This window comes from Rhinolophus hipposideros (genome assembly GCF_964194185.1).
Source record: "Rhinolophus hipposideros genome assembly, chromosome: 16".
In the NCBI taxonomy this organism is placed as follows: domain Eukaryota; kingdom Metazoa; phylum Chordata; class Mammalia; order Chiroptera; family Rhinolophidae; genus Rhinolophus; species Rhinolophus hipposideros.
The window spans coordinates 5,201,598-5,219,993 of NC_138062.1; the positions used below are offsets into that span (position 1 = coordinate 5,201,598).

Here is an 18,396-nt window from a genome sequence, read left to right on the forward strand (position 1 = left end):
CCATTTAGAAACGATCTCAGTCATGGAAATCTTTGTAAAGTCCAAGGCTGAAAGAGCTAAGAAAATCTTTTAGAGTTTCTACCGTTTGCTTTTTGCCAGGTGTAGGGTGACATGGTCCTGATGTCAGAATTTGGGCGTCTGTATGTATTTGTGTTGTTTCAATAGGTGGCAGCATGTCCTCTCCTTTAAAAGGTATCTTCTGAAAAGGACACAGTCAGTGAAAAGCTTCTTCTGGGACATGATGAGGTGCTCAGAATGATACTAAAGACAAGTGGTGACTATTCCCTGGGGCCCACCGTGAATGTATTGCTTGTGGTCACCACTCGAGGCAGTTCAGGGGTTTTGGTCCAGCAGAAATAACTTCACAGCCAAAGCTGTCTCGTGTCGCTTCTGCTTCAAATTCTACTTTGGGGAAAACCCGACCAATGACAGATAAATACCTACTTGTTCTCTCTCTCTCTCTCTCTCTCTCTCTCTCTCTCTCTCTCTCTCTCTCTTCTCTCTCTCTCTCTCATTCATTCTTTTTTCTTTTCTAAGTTAGATGTGGGAAATTGGTTAAGATCGTAGGGAACAAATACCGTAGCAGCAGAAAGTTTTCTTCTCCAAATCGACCACTCCCAGCCTAATAGGAAGATGGTAACATGATCAGAGCCAGCTGACTAAGTTAAATTGGCAGATGCGTGAGGGTTTCCCTGGACATTAAGGAGTGGGTAGAGGAGTGATATTGCAGGAAGAGGTCACTGCAAGTACCGAGGCACAGAGGAGTGAAACAACGTGCTGTGTCGAGGAAACTAGAAGTGGATGGAATTAGCTCAAATGTGAAGTGCAAGGTGAATACAGGCTGAGAGCTGAGCGGGACAGATGATGCGTGTCCTGCTTTGAGCCTAGGCTTTATTCCAAGGGAGAGTGAAGGGCTTTAATAAGGGCAAGTTGTGATCAGAGTTAGGTTTTATAAAATATCACTCCGGTGGCCACTTGGAGATAGACTGGAAAGAGGAGAATGCAGGAGGCTAGAAATCCAGTCAAAAGTTATTGTGAGCATTGCTGAGAGCCTACATTAAGGTGATGGCAGAGGGAGGAGAAGAGAAAGGATGGGTTTAAGAGATAAAAATTGCAAGGCCCGGTAACCAATTGTAATAGTGTATGAGCGAGAAGGTAGAGTCTGGGAGGCTGGGGGATGTCTTGCCATTGATGAAGGATAGGAACATTGGAAAACAGAGACGGTCGTGGAAGTACGTGTGTGTGATGGGGGGGGGGACGGTCCATGTTACGTGTTGCAGTGAGAAACCTGGGGGATAACGATGGAAATCTTCAAGAAAAAGTTGGGTATTGGGCCTGGGAATTAGCAGAGAGGTCCAGCCTTTACCGATTTTGGACTCACAAACATGTAGAAGGGTATTTAAAACAACAGGAACTCATTCGCCTGCTGGGTGGAAAGGTTTAAAGTGAAAAGATGGCCAAGAAGAGAATCCTCAGGAACATTCACTTCCAAGAGGAGGACACAGGAAAGCAAACCGACAGCTGACACTGAGCATGTGTGGCCAGAGAGGTAAAACGAGAATCAGGAGGAAGCGTAGCCTCCCAGTCAGAGCGAAGAGAGAGGGAGTGATCAAAGGTGGCAAAAGCCATGACAAGACCAAGATACGGATTTGGACACGTTGTGAGTGGGTCATTTTGAGGTTTTTACTGAGCAGAGAGAGGGCACTTTTAATGATAGCATAGTAGGGTGTGGGTTGGGTAGAAATCAGATTACGGCAGCTTGGTAAGTGGAGAGGAAGTAAGGGAGTGTAGACGCAGGTATAGACGACTCTTTGAACGAGCTTCACGGTGGACGTGAAGCTCTCCTCCACGTGAGGTGCGGTCATGCCGGACTAACCTGTGAACTGAAGTAGATGGAGGCAGAAGTTGAAAGCACATGAGTGTTTAGAGCAGAGAGTAACTGTAGTAAGCCAGACAGGGGAGTCTGAAACGGTCCTCAAAGGGGAAGGGCCAGTGCCAGTGTCTGAAGCCAGGTCTGGGGACCAAAACGGAACAGTGAGGAGGGGAGCTCGGAGGCAGGTTTTTGAGAGGCATGCGATTGTGTGTGCTGCTGGGTCTGCGGTTCAAGGGGTTGATCAGGGGCCCGGGCTCCATGGGGAGGGACAAGAACCAGTAAACTGAGAATGGGGAGGGCCCAAGTTCTGCTGGCTATTGCGATGAGGTCTCAGGACTGATGGAATAGGCATAGGGCAGTTTGGGAACTAAGACATTAGCTGATGATGGGTTTCTATATGTGAGGGTTTCAGACAGAGAACGGTTCCAGGTGACAAAGTCTGGCTCCTGGCCGTGGGAGTGGGCAAAGAATGGAGGAAAAGACGCAGGTGTTTGGAACTGGGGCAGTCAGGGTTCTGGGAAGTTATCATGCGGGTGCAACCTTCTCGTGGGCGCTGACTTCACAGAGGCGGAAGGTGGATCCAAGGCAAGGATGTACCTGCATCCTCAGTGCACGTGGAGGAGTGTTCAGGAGATGTCGCTCGTCAATAAGAAGTAAGGGGACAGACAAGGAGACAGGATAAACTTCAAAGCAGGGAGAGGTGTGCACAGCAGTGCAAATGTAGCCGGCATTGGGAAGGACATTTTCAATTCCTTCTGGGCCCGCCGTACAATTGGGAGGGCTGCAAAGGTCATGGGATCCTAGACGCAGGGACAAGAAGTAGAAAGTGCCATTTCAGTGAAAGTATGTGAGGAAGGAAGATCGTCTTTACCATGTGCGTGTAAAAAGTATATGCTCCCAAAAACTAAGGGTGATCTTTTATTTTCTGCTAAGAATGTTGAATTTAGGTTTCCAGGGAATCACAAAAGACAGTTGTACTGACTGGGTAATATTTAATGTGATCAGGTCTTAAATAAGAAGCCATGAACATGAACATTTAAAACCAAATATATAATAAATAATCATTAAGTTATAAAGTACATATTTTATATTAAAACTAAATTCTCAGATGCAAATGTAAATACAACAGAGCAATAATATAGAATAATAATGCTACAATTTTATACAAGTGCCTGAAGAAGACACTTCTAGCTAAAATAGTACAAATCATGTCTCATTTCCCTGAACTCCCATGACCTATGGCTGTGTTTTTCTTTCTTCCTTTCTCTCTTTCTCTTTTCCTTCTTTCTTCCTCTTTTTTTTTTTTTTTTTAACATTTCCCTCATTCCTACAGTGAGTGTTGCTACAAATGCTTTTGAAATAATGTTGAACAACTAAACATCAGATTCAGTAGGGAGTTTTACTCAGAAGTATGGGCAGACCTTCCTGTAAGAGTCTCCAGGACTTGAGGAAGTCATAGACACATAAAGCTCTTAAAAAAAGGCAGACTTTCAACACCCTCGTTCTACAGAAAAGGAAATGAAAACCCCCAAAATGAAGCAAGTGACACGGCTGGCACGATTTCAGGTCTCCTGTGTCACCGTCCATGGGTGAACAGTAGAGCTTCTGGCTTAGCCTTGTATTGCTTTGGGGGTGCTGGCCACGTGTTGGACACAGCCGGAGAGGTGGAGCTGTTCAGGTCGCGACTCTTCCGCCTTGCTTCTCTCGGGGTTCTGGAGCCTGCTAGGATCGTTACCCCAGTCTTCAACCTTGGCTTTATGAAGGCTCCTAGCTAACACCCTACTCAGTTATTTTTACTTTTAAGGTACAGTCTCTGGTCAAAAGGATTAGAACAGAGATTTTTAACAGTAAACACACCAAAATAAATATATTACTTTAAATATAAAAATCACAGTGTCAAAGAAGTCAACAACCAGAAAGCTGGAAACAAAAAATAAAGGCTCCACCTTTCCAAAGCCCACATGGTGCCTGCTTTTCTCCTTAAGGCCCCAGCCTGGCCTGGCCCACGGGACACTCAGGCTCTGTATGCACCGCGTCATCGTTAGGCACATATTTACGTGATTCCTTTGTAATAACATTTAAAAATGTCAAACAGAATACCTGTTTCTGTTAAGAAAACATTTCATTGAAATTTGATGACATAGTTGATTCCTCATACATCTTTTGGAATTATAAATTAGTCTGTACTTATTGTTAAAATACTTCTAAGTGGATAATTTTTCTTCTCAGAGCTTAAAGCACTTCCCGTACAACGTCCTGTTACACACTCGCAGCCATTTAACAATAAGGGACTCTCCAATAGCTTATAATGTCCTAGTGAAAATATTATTTTTCTAGCGTTTTTAACTTCATGTTTAAAGAAATACTGGAGTTGATGTGAAATGGCCTAGCAGGGGGTCTGTTTTTCCTACCCATGGGTGGAAGGTCAGCATGGTGACGCAAAAGTCTTTTTTATTAGGACAGGAGCCCTGGCCTTTCAGTTTGTCTCCTGATTTTGATTTTCTTTAGGTGATTGCATTTGTCTTATGCCAAGCATGCAAACACAGCTTGTGTGTCATTTTAAAAAAAGAAAGAAAGAAAAGAAAGGAAAAAAGAAGGAAACAGGCATTTGGAGTTATTAGCTCACTCCCATACAATTGTTATAATGATTTGAGAAGAGAGCTACAAGACTTGTTATAAACTCTGTTTAGTTCCAGAAGACACCTATTGGATGACCCTGTATAGATTTTAATTGCCATTTCCATAAGCATAAAATATTAGCTTATCAGGGGTCTATACTATATTTGATAAATCCCAATAAAGAATAAGACATTTTTGTAGCCATCTTGTAAAGTTGTGCCCCAGTACATAAATAAATTATATACTTATATGTCAGACATTCTGAGATAAAAAGTAAACTCTTTAGATACACATTTTTAAACACTCAGTTTTCATTTTCCTTAAAAGAATAAAGACCTTCAACTTTCCATTTTGACCCTATGCTTCTATATTTTCCAGCTTGAATGAAGGCATATAACTTTTTAAAGTTATGATTATAAGAGACCTCATTCTTGTGGTAATCAAGATCAAGATTAACATAAGATCAATAAATTCCCAAACTGTGTTTTTGGCTAAAAATTGTAAGCTTCCCCTCAACCAAAAAAATGTCATAGTTGGGCAGTGAAATAAAGTAAAAACTTTAGAAGTCATAGAAATCCATAAGATAGAAAATCAGACTTTGATTTAGTAGAAAGTTGACCAAACACAGCACGTGGATTAGACTGAAGCATCGCATGGTAAATTGGGGGGATATCATCCTGACTTTGAACACTTATCCGAGTTTTCCCCCATCGCTAATGTATCATATTCCTCCATTGGGAATACCCAGGAGTGGGCCTCACGGCTGCATTAGAGTGTGTGCAATAGTGTCCGGCTCCCCGTGAGGTCCTCGGGAACCTTCGGATTCCGTGAGTTCTAGGAGAGGTGCTGATGAATTATCTGCGGAAATAGCATACCGTGAGTAATCTAACACAGGATGCGATCGGGATCAAGATGAGGTAGAAAATCAAAGGTAATTTAAGTTACATACCTTTTGGATGAGTGATTTCAGTCTTTCTAGGAATTCTTTGGGTGGTTTTTTCTCGTAAGAATCGCATGAAGGGCATGTCTAGAAATCAATGAAAAAGTAACATTCTTTAAAATATTTTCCTATTGAATAAATGTTCATTTAAAATTTGTTTTCCCAATTACAGACATAAATCATGTTCACTCAAAAAATTTGAAAACTGCATAAAATTGTTCAGAAAAATAGCAATAGGAAAAATCACTTGTAATCCCATTCTCAGACATAGCCACTGCAATGTTTTCATATATATCCTCCCGGTAAATTTTTTCTTTGCATTTATGTTATTTACACTAGTTGGTAATTTTGACTTTTTTTTTACAATTAACATATCACAAGCATTTCCTACATGTTAAATATTCTCCAAAAATATGATACACAATGGTTGCTTTGTATTCCAACATAGGATTGAAATATTACTATTTTTGGATGCATAGATTGCTTCTAACTTCTCACTATTTTATATAATGCTTCAAAGAACATCTCTGAATAATTTTTGATATGCATTTTTGTTTATTTGATTTGATAAACTTCTAAAAGTAAAACCACTAAATGAAAGGGATGAAAAATAGTAAGGCTTTTGATGTACATTTTTAAAAAGCTTTGTCTCTATTCACAGAGTATTCTTACCATTATTGGGTATTAAAATGTTTACTTGGAAAAAGATAGGATTTCCTTGTTTTAATTTCCATTTATTAGATTATAGGGAGAGTGAACAATTTTTCATATGTGTGTTGCCTACCTGCTTCTATTTCTTTTTCAAAACAATTTCTTGGTTCTTTACCCTTATTCTTGTTGAGAGAGCAGACCCAGGCCATTGCTTGGTGTTTAGCATCTCTAATGCCAGTCTGATGTCATGGTGAGAGCATTTGACTGAGAGCTAGGAGGTATAAGTCCTAGTCCTCATTCTGGTTTTTCCTATTTGTGGGGCTTGAGATAGGTCACTTACCCTCTTTGGTCTTACTGTGAAGGTGCCTAACTGGATATTCTAAGCTCAGTGCTCGCACTACCATTTCATGAGTCTTTGGTATTGGGTTTTGAAGGCATGCTCAGCTCCTTTCTTTCTGAGGGAAGTTTGAGAGGAACACTTTTCACATTGCAATGTGGCCAAGAAATTAAAATAATTTTGACAATGTAATTAAGATTTTATTTGAATCACATGTAAATTCCTTGGAGGAGAGGAAATTGAGAAAAAATTTTAGCGTAATTCATCTTGTGTTTATCCAGTGCTTTTGATTAATGCTTGTATCAGCACTGAGAGTATCAGCCTTGCTCCCAAGTTACCAAAAGAAGAGATATACAAGATGCTCTCAGGGCCCCCCAAACTAGAGATTATTGAAATTCCCCAGCAAATAATGGGGTCTACCTATTTAAATATGGCACTAACTCTGCAAATGCCCAGGACAGTCATGCTCTCTATGGGAGGAAGGTGAAGTTTGAGGTTTGTCTTGGTCTCTTGTAGGCTGCGTCATCTCTCGTGGGAAAACTAGGATCTAGCTTCCACGAATAAGAACACCAGGTATATAATGAGAGGAAAATGTTTTGAAGTCCTAAGTCGCAGTGGATTCTCTACATACTGACTCCCTCACCTTGGCAAGCTGCATTCACTTATTCCAGGTGGAAGAAAGACACTGAGGCTCTGGCCTCAGAGTGTGTGTGTGTGTGTGTGTGTGTGTGTGTGTGTTAGATATAGTTAATCAGTACAAATAAAGTAGACAACAAATGACAATCTTACTAGTCTCTGTTTCTGTCTTCTCCCCGCATTTGTGGGAGGTAGTTTCCTCATCAGCTGCTTAGTTAATACGTTGATTTTCTTCTCATTGTCTCCTGTATTTGCTGACTTTAGTTGGACCTTCTGAAAACATGAAAAAGCCGACCGTTCACAGTGTCTCTGAAAGAGAAATAATTTGTACACGTTAACAGGAGTTACTCAGAAAGTAAAAATGACCTTCCCAATCCTCTATTTCTATGACAGTGTCTTTGGTAACATTCATGTCAGCAGACAAGTGAGGAATGACCTCGTGTTCTACTTACTTAACCGTTGGGCAGGAGAGGAGACGCCCCCTGTGCTAGGAGAGAGAACAAGAGGAAGAAGCCTCACTTCCCACAGTTGTGTATTCCTAACGCCATTCTGGGGTCTGGGAGGTGGGCAGGACCTGCGTGTGTTGTAAGGGAGAGTTAGCTCGGTTTTAGGACACATTTTCTGAATTAGGAGGCTCTAAAAGTTGCACTGTGACTGGTGGCAGCGTGGAGTGCCGTATGTTGTAGCCTGATTAAGAATCTTTTTCATTTGTTTTTTGCTTCCCTCTACGATGCCCATGGAGGTAGCTAACAGCAGCAGCTTATCCTGTACACCTGGCATAGTGTCTTGTTGCTACTGAATGCTGCATCCGTATGTGTGGAGCCCACAAATGAAGTAAATGAGTTAACGCCTTCCCCTTGGGGAAAGGAAGTGAGTGCCTACCTCTGATGGCATCGTCCTCATGTAAGATTCAATACCCTTGCCGTGGACCACACGTGACTTTTCTAAAATGCTAGTCACACTCTTAGGTCAGGTAGGGTAGGCTTCTGCCTGAATCAAGCAGAGGAACAGAACTTCCTCCCAGCCAATGGGACAAAAGACCTTTCCTTAGACAGTAAAGAATGGAGAGAATTCTCAGAGCATGGAGAAGTGGACAGAACAAGGATCCAAAATGCGTCTCTTGGTTTAGTCTAATAACTAGTGACTAGTGAATAAGTCAAAATTTTAGAAATTGAACTGAAAATGAAATGGAACTTTTTAGAAGAACAAAATTTATACTGACTTGTTGCAAACCTTTTAATGCTGATCTAAGAATGTGTATCCAAGTCACTTTACTTTCGGCAAGTGTGTGCATATGATGCTATCCCTGCTCCCCTCACCCCCGAAAGAGTTGCCATGTCTTCATTTCACTAATGTGCGTGGAAGCCACTGCTCTGTAACCAAAAACCTCAGTCTCTCTCAGGTCCTCCAAGGGCTATCCCATCCAGAGCAGTATGACCTAAGTCTTCTCATGGACAATCAGCTGAAAATAGCATCTGGCCTGCTTTGCATTTTCCAACCCATCGGCTTGCCCAATTTGAATGTTGATGAATAACACGCATCTGTCAGACACAACCCCCTCAGGCTCGCTTTGCATACACAGCCACAAGCCGAGAACTAGCTTATCTGGTTTCCTTCTATCACAGCAGCTTGCCTGTCATTCGGGCAAGGTAGTATCCTTTCCATATGTTTGCCAAAATGCTTATTTAATAGAAACTATTTATGAATGTTCATTATAGCACTTTTTTTTTTCCTTGAAAACCACATGTTCATGTTTGTTGAAGTTTTTTCTTTTCTCTTCTTTTTGACCACAACCGGCTTAACTTACTGGAAAAAATAATATTCATATTTAAAGAGGTAAATTTTCCAGCTGAAACTGAAAACGCTAACTGCTTCATCCGTGCTGATCTGAGAAACCAGCATTTCTCACAGAGGCCCATTTTGCTGAGTTAACATTTACATGGGTGTGTTGAAAGAAAATTAGGTTCCGAAGAAGTAGAGGGGCCCTACCGAACAAACTCCCTTGAGACAATATTGCCAGGAGTGGTCAAGACCAGTGATGACAGCTGTTACTCCCGAGAAAGCCTCTCCAGGAGCCACTGACTGGCAGCTGGGCACCGATGCTCATGCCCACTCGCCCTTCCTGTCCCGATAGACCACAGTGTTCTGCCCTGTGCTGTCTGCAAGCAGCGCTGTCCCTGGCAGTGTGTGGGCAGGACACAGAAGCGCTGCATTCGACTTTGCATGCACAGCAGAGGACGCCTCAGAGAGGCAGAGGAGCTGCCCACTAACTGCAGGAAGGATGTGCTGAGAAGGACAGTGGAGAGACTGACCTTGGTCCAGGCAGCCACAGGTGCCGGCACCCGGGGGTTTACCAGATGACCCCCAGTTCTTGTGGAGCACGATCTGGAAACATAAGCATGGCTTTCCTGCGCTGTGCTTTGGTGACAGCAGACGCTAAGGGTGAGGCTCTGTTCCCTTCAGCCTTTAACACATGAAAACATGGGGACTTACCTGTCCTACATGAGTTTTGCAGAACAGAGGGAGCAGTCAGGGAGTTAAAAGCAAGAGTAACAAGCCACTCCTCTTTTTAGTCAGAGAACAGTCAAGCGCTGCTTTGGCAAAGAGGCACACAAGACTTTGTTGTTGCAATTGAATATTTGAAAATATTTGCCTCCTCACAGCTTATTTTTAACCTACTTACTTTTTTTTCTTTTTTTTTCCCCAAAGAAAGCCCTGGCCATTCACACTGGGAAGTCTTGCTAATTGGACAAAATAACCTTTGTCCCACTCACAAACTAGACTTAAATCAGGTTTTCTCAGCAGCAGTGCTGCTGACATTTGGGGCTTGATAAGTCTTTGTTGCCAGGGCTGTTCTGTGCATTCTAGAATGTCTAATAATGTCCCTGGCCTCTACCTACTAGATGCCAATAGAAATCATCCCCATACATACAACTATAGAAACCAAAAATTTCTCCAGACACTGACAGATATTCTCAGGAGGCAGGTGGTGGGGAGCAAAATCATCACAACTCCGGGGCCACTGGTTACGTGATTAGAAAGAGAAAGAAAGATGCCTGACAAGGTCAATCAGAGATCTTAGATCTTTCTTTCTTTCTTTCTTTCTTTCTTTCTTTCTTTCTTTCTTTCTTTCTTTCTTTCTTTCTTTCTTTCTTTCTTTCTTTCTTTCTCTCTCTCTCTCTCTCTCTCTCTCTCTCTCTCTCTCTCTCTCTCTCTCTCTCTCTCTTCCTTCCTTTCTAGTTATTAAAAGGTGAATTCTGCTTCTTATGATATGTGTCTATATTTCTTAGATAGGTTTCTAGAGAAGGCTCAACGTTTATCTGCAGAATTTCAATGAATTTATTTCCATTAAACTTTTTAATCTTTTGAAGTCTCTTATAGGCCCACTTGGGTGGCAGGCTCTGAAGCATTTGCTAGAACACTGCTGTGGTCTTGCACTATTTTCTTCCTTCCTGAATTTGCCTGACAGCATAGCTTTAACGACCTTAGTTACACCACTACTCACAGCCAATACTGCCTGATCAGATTACCAGATGAATACAGTGTCCCTGAGACAAAAATCCTTGCATTATGATGTAAGATAAAAAATATCTCTCTTTAACAAAGCTTATAAAGGAAGTACCCACTAGATCAACTCAAGCTAGAAAATAAGGCATCTTTCTTATTGTTTTGTAAGACAGGCACTGCGGCTCGAAAACTCCAGAAAGAACTCTAACCATAGCAGTTAAACAATGTGCATGAGATGCTGAAAAATGCATGTTTTGGTAACTAGGACATCAATTAAGAAATATTCTTACTTATTGGAAAAGTCTTTCCCATAAACTGAATGTGCGACTTTCATTTTAGATGCTGCTTGGTAGAAACGGGCCCAGTAAATGAGAGTGGTTCTGTTCAGAGCTAGAGAGTGTTTTAGAGAAAAGCAATAGTGTGACTCATTCACTTTCTTCACTTTTACACATAGTCATTTACAATAATTGTTTTCTTTGCAATGTATCTTCATAAGTCTCACCCTTTGTAGCGTCCTAATTACTGGTAGCACTTTTATAATTACTCTAATTTATGCAGTTAAGGTTGTGACTGTGGAAACATTTCCCCAGTTGTGTTTATATCCCCGAGGTACCAAACCTGAAGACTAGATGAAAGTTAGTAAGGAAAAGATCAGCAGCCTGTTCTTCCCAGAACCTCATGGATTTAAATGGCTTAAGAGAAAGGGATGACTTGTTGAAAATGGTCCTTTCAAAAGACCTCACCAAAGGCCAAAGACGAGACTCCCTGAGGCCAAGGTATATGGAATTTTCTACAGGTCAGCCTTTCTACAGATCCACACCCGTTCCTCTGGCTGGTCCTGTAATCTGTTCTTTCTTCCTTTCTTTTTTTCTTTCCTTCCTTCCTCTCTCTCTCTCTCTCTCTCTCTCTCTCTCTCTCTCTCTCTCTCTCTCTCTCTCTCTCTTTTTCTTTCTGTTATTAAAAGATGAATTCTGCTTCTTATGGTATGTGTCTATATTTCTTAGGTACGTTTATAAGGAAGCCTCAAGAATTTCATACCCAGGGACTCTGGCAATGTAATTAGTTGCTCATTGTTCATTGTTCAGAAACTGCCCAGAGCATAGATATATTTTCTAGTTTTGTTTTTCTGTCTCAACAGCACTACTTGGGAGTACTCGTAGAGATATTTGAAGATAAAAGTATATTTTATAAGGTATGTAGTGTTTTATTGGTTGGCATGTTGGTAAAGTAATGAATATTTGACCAAAATAGAAAGAACTATTTTATCAATTATTAAATCTCCAAATTCATTGAAATTAAATATATTCCTAAATAATCATGTTAATACCTTTCTTAATTGGATTTTAAAACATATCAAAGATATCTTCACAAACAAATTCAGCTGGTCTTACCTTTACATCTTCTGGAGCTGGCAGAAATTCAGGGTCCTAGAGCAAAAGAAAATTAGTTCTGAGTTCTTTTTACAAGTCAAAAAGCTCATTTTTATACTAGTTGAAGAATATTACTTAAACTTTGTTATGACGAGTGTGGCCTTACCAAGTCGTTCACATGGTTGCTCAGCTGATCGACAACATGTATGAGTTGACGCATTCTGATCAAGAAGCGATCTGGCCTTTGGAGGCTTGACTTATGGGCCACTGTCCCCGAGAAGATGACCACGAGCCAGAGGACTATCCTCTCCATGTTGCCAAGATGGGGTCTCCTACGTGCAGGAGAGCGGGGCCCGGGTCTCAGGTCCCACTTCAGTTGCACTGTGAATAGGTTGTCAGTAAAGCTACCTATTTATTCATCCTTCAGGGAGAGGTAAAGCCCTCCCATCGCAGCCTGGAAATCTTTGTAAAGTGGATGAATGTGAGTAACTGTGTTTTCTTTTCCACTGGCTAGGTATACGTGTGCATGTGCTAATGCGTGGGGGCAGGGATCGATGGAGTCAACGAAATGTGCTCCATCGGCAACTTAGACAGGAAAAAGAGAGATGGGTGAATTCCAATTTTCAGCATGAATCAAAAAGTGTGCATGGTAAACAGTAGGTACTACAAGACTTCAAAGAAGTAAACAAAAACACTTTGATCTCGCTCTCTGTGCGTCCCCTACCACCTTACCTGCTCCCTCTGACAGTCATAAGGCACTTCAATAATGAGTAAAGTGGCCGCAGCGCTTTCTTGCAGGACTTTTTCTATGGTAATAGCTATGCCTTTTGACTGAAATCATCCAGTATTCCACCCTGAAGGTAGGAGGAGAGCTACCTTTTAGGAAATTTTAAATATCAGGGGTATTTTCCAAATTAGCAAGAATATTTTAGGTTCTTAATCAGGTTAGACGGTTTAAAGTGGAATTTGCTTCCAACTCTTGCCCAAAGCATCTTTAAGTAGCATTAATCTTGGTTTCTAACATTTTACTTAACAATCTGATGTATACATACAATAAATGATTCCCGGGGACTCAACAGAAATTAATCCCACCCCCTCCCCCAATCAAGATTTCACTCAACCTTCATAAAAAAAAAAAAAAAACTCTTTAATATCCAGCTTCTCTATATAATGCTTCAATGAAATGAATTAAAAATCTAAACCAATTTTTTTTTCGAGCAGCAAAATTAAAAATACCCATAAATGATATCTTTTTCTCTTTATATAGTGTTAGTTATTTCTATTAGATATTATTTCTTCTGGGTATAAACAACAGTTCTAAATGACCAGGTAGAGGTTCATAAAACACTGAAAGTCCAGAAGTGATTTTTTCATCCCGCCCTCGCTGCTTCTCCTGTCCCTTCTACACTTTACCTGTTTGAGAAAGTTGAATATAATGTTCTAGCCAGAGGTAGTTTTGTGCTGCAACCGGTTAGGACTTACAAATAAAACTGTTGACTCTAGATTTTATTTATTTCTCTATTTCATTACGTGTTTACAGCCATCCTTTGTTCAAGAATGTTATGTAGCCGAGATAAATTAGAGTTTGATTTGCTTTGAAGGTTGACTGTGATCTTTCTATTGCAGAATATCTGTTCAAGAGTACTCAGCTAACAGAATAGATAAGACTTCTTACTCTGTGATCAAGAAATCCTCCCTTTAACCATGAAGTTCTATAGGGGAGGGTTCTGTGTAAACCTCTGAAATGCGTAGGTCCTAGTGGTTGCCACCTGGCACCTCCCCGTTGCCTGCATCAGCTTCGTACGTCTTCCTTATCTGCCTAAAAAGATGTGAGTCTCTTTGAAGACACCATGGGGTTTAAGAGCTCAATTCCTAAATCAAAGTTCTTTAGTTCAAGTCCAGGCCCTGACAAGTAACAGCACATATGACCCTGGGTATGATCTTGCAAAAGGAAGATAAGTATAGAATCTAATCCTCCGGTTGTGGTGAGGCTTAATAGACGTTCCAAGTAAAGGGGCTAAAAGGCAGCAGCACACGGTAAATTCCCAAGAGGTGTGTGTGCTGGGCATGGACGAGGGTGAAGGGGAGAACTTACAGACACCTAGAGGAGCCAAACTCATCGTGGGAGGAAGAGCATGGCCAGGCGGGTGCTCAGCCGAAACACACGCTGTGGCTGTGCTGCTTGCGGAAGGGTCCAAAGGCTGTCGTACTCCTTAGCGAGAAGCACTTCTCCCGGCCCTGGCACCTCCCCATGCCTGAGAGACCCCAGCCCTCTCACCGCCCATCGGCCAGCGCGCTGGCTGTCTCCGAGGCTCTGCCCCAGCTTTATGCCTGAGCCTTTCTGTGAGTCAGATCCGTTGCCTTAAGTCACACATTGAGTATCACCACTGATGTGGTGGGCTGAACGATGGCACCCCAAAGACCTCCACTTCCCAATCCCACTCTGTGTCATATGCTCCATTTTTGCTTTCACTCGCTCTGGCCCTTTGGGTAGAAATAGACATTCTGCATGGCAAATCCTGGGACGAGCAGCCTCTAGTGTTTAGAGTGGTAGTGAATTATTATAACATGTGCCACTCCCACATACCAAAGGTATGCAGACAGGTGGCTTGTTTCTAGGCAACCGTCACACCCATCGATGAGGCTGGAGAGCAGAAGGCCTCCATCCTGAGCAGGATGGAGAAAAACAATGGAAAGGTGCACTGTCTCCAACCAGGTTCCACACTGACCTCATAGCACAAGAAGGGACAATTCCACCAGCCTCCTCTAGCCTCCTGTCCAGTATCCCTGATCACAGAAATCCTGTTCTCTCTGGACTCAAGGCTGCACCCATCTCCGTCCCTGGGTGACGCCTATAAACAGCCCCAGTTGTGGCCCTGCAGCCCCCAACACATGGTCCTGAAAATAAAGACATGCTGCCATAACCTTTGCTGCCACCCTCCCCACACTGCCCTCACTTTCTCATTGGTAGGACCCTCTTTCCTCTCTGTGCCCCCCAGGATGGAGCGGGTCTCCGACAGAGGCGTCTGCAGGCTGAATACCATCCTCATTCTGCTTTAAGAATGAGGGGCATTTTTGGAAAATCACTACTTTTTATCTTCGTATTTACAAAAGTAATACGTAGGTAGGTGTCATAAAACAAAGAATTCCAAGAACATAGATTCCACCAGCCTCCACCAGTGTATAAAGTGAAAAACCAAATATAGAATTACTCCCTTTCCTCCCCTAATTTTCACTCCCTGAGGGCATTCTTGAGAATTTACTATGTATAATCTCAATTATTTTCCTATGTACATAGAACAATATAGAAGGATAGGTATAGATATGTAGATATTGAAGAAAATGTAGTTATATACAGAGATAAAGATGTATAGAAAAAGACATAGAGATATAGACATAGAAAAATTTGGGCTTTTTTATTTACATAAAAATGTAACCTTACCATACGTGTTCTACAGCTTTCCTTTTTCACCAATGTGTGAGGGACAGCGATCCATCCATATAGTATTCACACGCGGGCTATTGCACTTATTAGCTGGAGTAATATTCCATTGTAGGGCCGTACTGGAACTCATCCATTCAGAGCCCACGGATAGACACTTAGATTGTGCCATTTTTTTATCCCCTACAAACCATGCTGCAGTGAACATCTATATCTTTAAGGATATTTGAAATATATTCCCTTTAGATGCATATCCCACCTTTGACTTCCTAAGGGAAATTTAAAAATTTGATAGAAACTGCCAGTTGCTCTCCAACATGTCCTACCAGTTTATGCTTCCACCAACAGAGAATTTCCTCTCCAACTCCACCCGCATAAATACTTCATATTCAGAATATTTTAAATATTTGCCAGTATGCTAAAGCAAAAAAGAGTATTTTATCGTTGGTTTGTCTTCCTTTGATCAATAGTTAAGATTGGCATATTTTCACATCCGTATTATCAGTGTATTTCTTTTTCTGCGAACAGAGCTGTTCGTATTCATATTCCTTGCCCATCTATTGTGTTTTCTTACTTATTCATAAAGGCTCTTTTTCTATGAACGATATGTCTTTCACCACTCAGGGATTTTAAGTATTTATGTTATTGTATCTGAGGATTTTATGTTTTCTGGCAGGAACTGCTGTGTAATATCAGAAATGTCTCATCTCCCATAACAAAAGGTAGAAACTAATTTAGTGTCGTTCTTCCTTCTTGAGGAATTCTAATGCCAAGCGGTAATTATAACTTAAGGAGAGCTTTTAAATGAATTTGCGTTAATTCATCACAAGACTAGCTACACACTTCTTGAGAAATACTCATACGTACATATATGGTTGAACATGTGTACAGAGAATGGATCTCGCATTGATGGATTCACGGGCCCCTTGAACACCATTTGTGTTGAACAAGGTTGGATATGACGTAGGATTATTATATCCATATATTAGGTTGGTGCAAAAGCAATTGTGGTTTAAAAGCTTAAAAATAATTTCAAAAACTGTTATTACTTTTGCGCCAACCTAATAAATACAATCTTATTCCACACTCGGGGGCTGGGGGACAAGTCACTACAGAACGCTGAAACAGCATGTGAGCCATCAGCCGTCAGTTGTGTTCGCTACAGCTTTAGTGCTGAATTGTACTTGAATTCTTTAACTATGGATTCTCTGTGTACAGTGTGCATTGCAGCTCTATAAATGAAAGCGACAGACTGACAAAGTGGAGGACAGGGAAATACAGGCTCTGTGAGATTTGCTCAATGCTCAAAGGCTGCCCTAAAATTAGTCTTAAAGCTGAAAACCAACTACACCTGAGAGATACTTCTGCTGCTAATAAAGGGGCATGGGGTCCCTCTTTCTGGGAAAAGATCTTGGACCAATCAAAAAGTTAGTAATGTTAACAGCAGAGTGAACACTTACATGGCTAAGTGCTTTACAGACATTATTGCATTTAAAGCAGCAACGTGAAAAGTAGTACTATGATTTTCCCCCTCACCTATGAGGAAACCAAGGCACAGAATAGTTAAGTAACACACAGAAGCAATTGGGCGACTGCCTGCAGAGCTGGACCATTTGTCTCCACAAAAGGAAACTGTCTCCAGTGCCAGTGCCACTGGGTCGTCACAGAATAGCCTGTGCAGCTCTGGAGACGCCATCAAGGGACTAGATCACAGTGATGATGTTTCCAACACGTGAATTTGGGGTACACTGGGAGTCCTTTGGAAAAATTATTCCTGATGGTATCCAGAATGTAAATGTACATGTTGTCTGGGTTAATTAAATAATCAGCTGCCAATCAAGGTTGGAATATCTAATTATCTTTCATTTATTTTACCCAGTGACAACCTGGTCCAGTGTAAGAGTTGCTAATAATTTTCTGGCCTTTTATATGCATAAAAGACGGGAGAAAGAAGTGAGCAAAGTCTTGCAAACGTTTGGGTCTTGAATGTGAGTCACATGCCATTGAGTGGGCTCCGACTCCGGCCGACCCTCTGAGTGAGTGACGTCCACAGTGCCCTGTCCCCAACAGCCCTGCTCAGCCCCTGCACACTCAGCCTAGGGCTCTTTTACGGAGTCCATCCATCTCCTAGCTGGTCTTCCTCTTTCCTGCTGCCTGCTATTTTCCCAGCAATATTGTCTTTCCCAAAGAACCCGCTTTCTCATGATGCCCAAAGTAGGACGGCTTCAGTTTTGTCATTTTGCCTCCAGGGATGTTTCAGGCTTAATTTGCTCTAGGACCCACTTGTTCATCCTTCTGGGTATCCATTTAGAAAAACATCATGTATCTTGAATAGCATAGACGAAGTCAATCAGGAAAGCAGCTGTCTTGACAATTTAATGGCCAAAATGTGATTACTTATTTACATTTGTTTAATCGTATTGTTTGTTTGCCATGTTTTTCAAGCCTTCTTATGGTAATGAGAACATGAGAACATTCATCTTCGGCTCCCAGAACTTAAAAATAGACACGGAGAGGAAGTCAGTACAGAGGAAGACAAAAGAAACATGCTTATAAAGAGAGCAAACCAAAATTAAATCTTCATGACATTAAGAAATGGATGGCTCAGGGCTTTTGGATAGCCACCGTTCAGTCATTTCAGGTCTCGCTTCTTCTGCCGTCTGTATATGTATCAGCTGGAAACTCGGATGGCACTACAGACGGGTCCTCAGGCCCTGGAGTTGATTTTGACCCAGGCCTCACAACCACCCTGACCTTCACCTCCATGTTCATAGAATTGTTTGAACGCGCTTGTGTTCAGGCCAACATTTAGAAGGGAGACCTTAGAAGTGTATGGATTACAGCAGCTGAAAGTCGACAGTAACCGTCGAGAACAATGACCCCACACACCAGAAGAGTTCAGAGGGTCCACCCCCCCGCCCCCTTGCCTCATCCTCACCTTCTTTCCGGATGTCTCTATTTCCCCTTTTCCTTTTGTTGCTCATTTACTCCAGAGTTCTTCCCTCTCTCTAGTTTTGTGTT

At 41.8% G+C, this 18,396-nt stretch overlaps 1 protein-coding gene across 1 annotated transcript in view; it reads right to left on the reverse strand.

The window, feature by feature from the left end:
* IL21 (interleukin 21) overlaps nt 1–12,246 on the reverse strand; it is a gene marked incomplete at both ends in the record, with an annotated part of 45,806 nt that extends 33,560 nt beyond the window's left edge. The window contains 4 exons of the mRNA XM_081076481.1: nt 5,442–5,519; nt 7,210–7,365; nt 11,955–11,990; nt 12,100–12,246. Coding sequence (XP_080932607.1) covers nt 5,442–5,519; nt 7,210–7,365; nt 11,955–11,990; nt 12,100–12,246 — 417 coding nt within the window. The remainder of the gene's footprint in view (nt 1–5,441; nt 5,520–7,209; nt 7,366–11,954; nt 11,991–12,099) is intronic.
* Nucleotides 12,247–18,396: the final 6,150 nt, after the last annotated feature.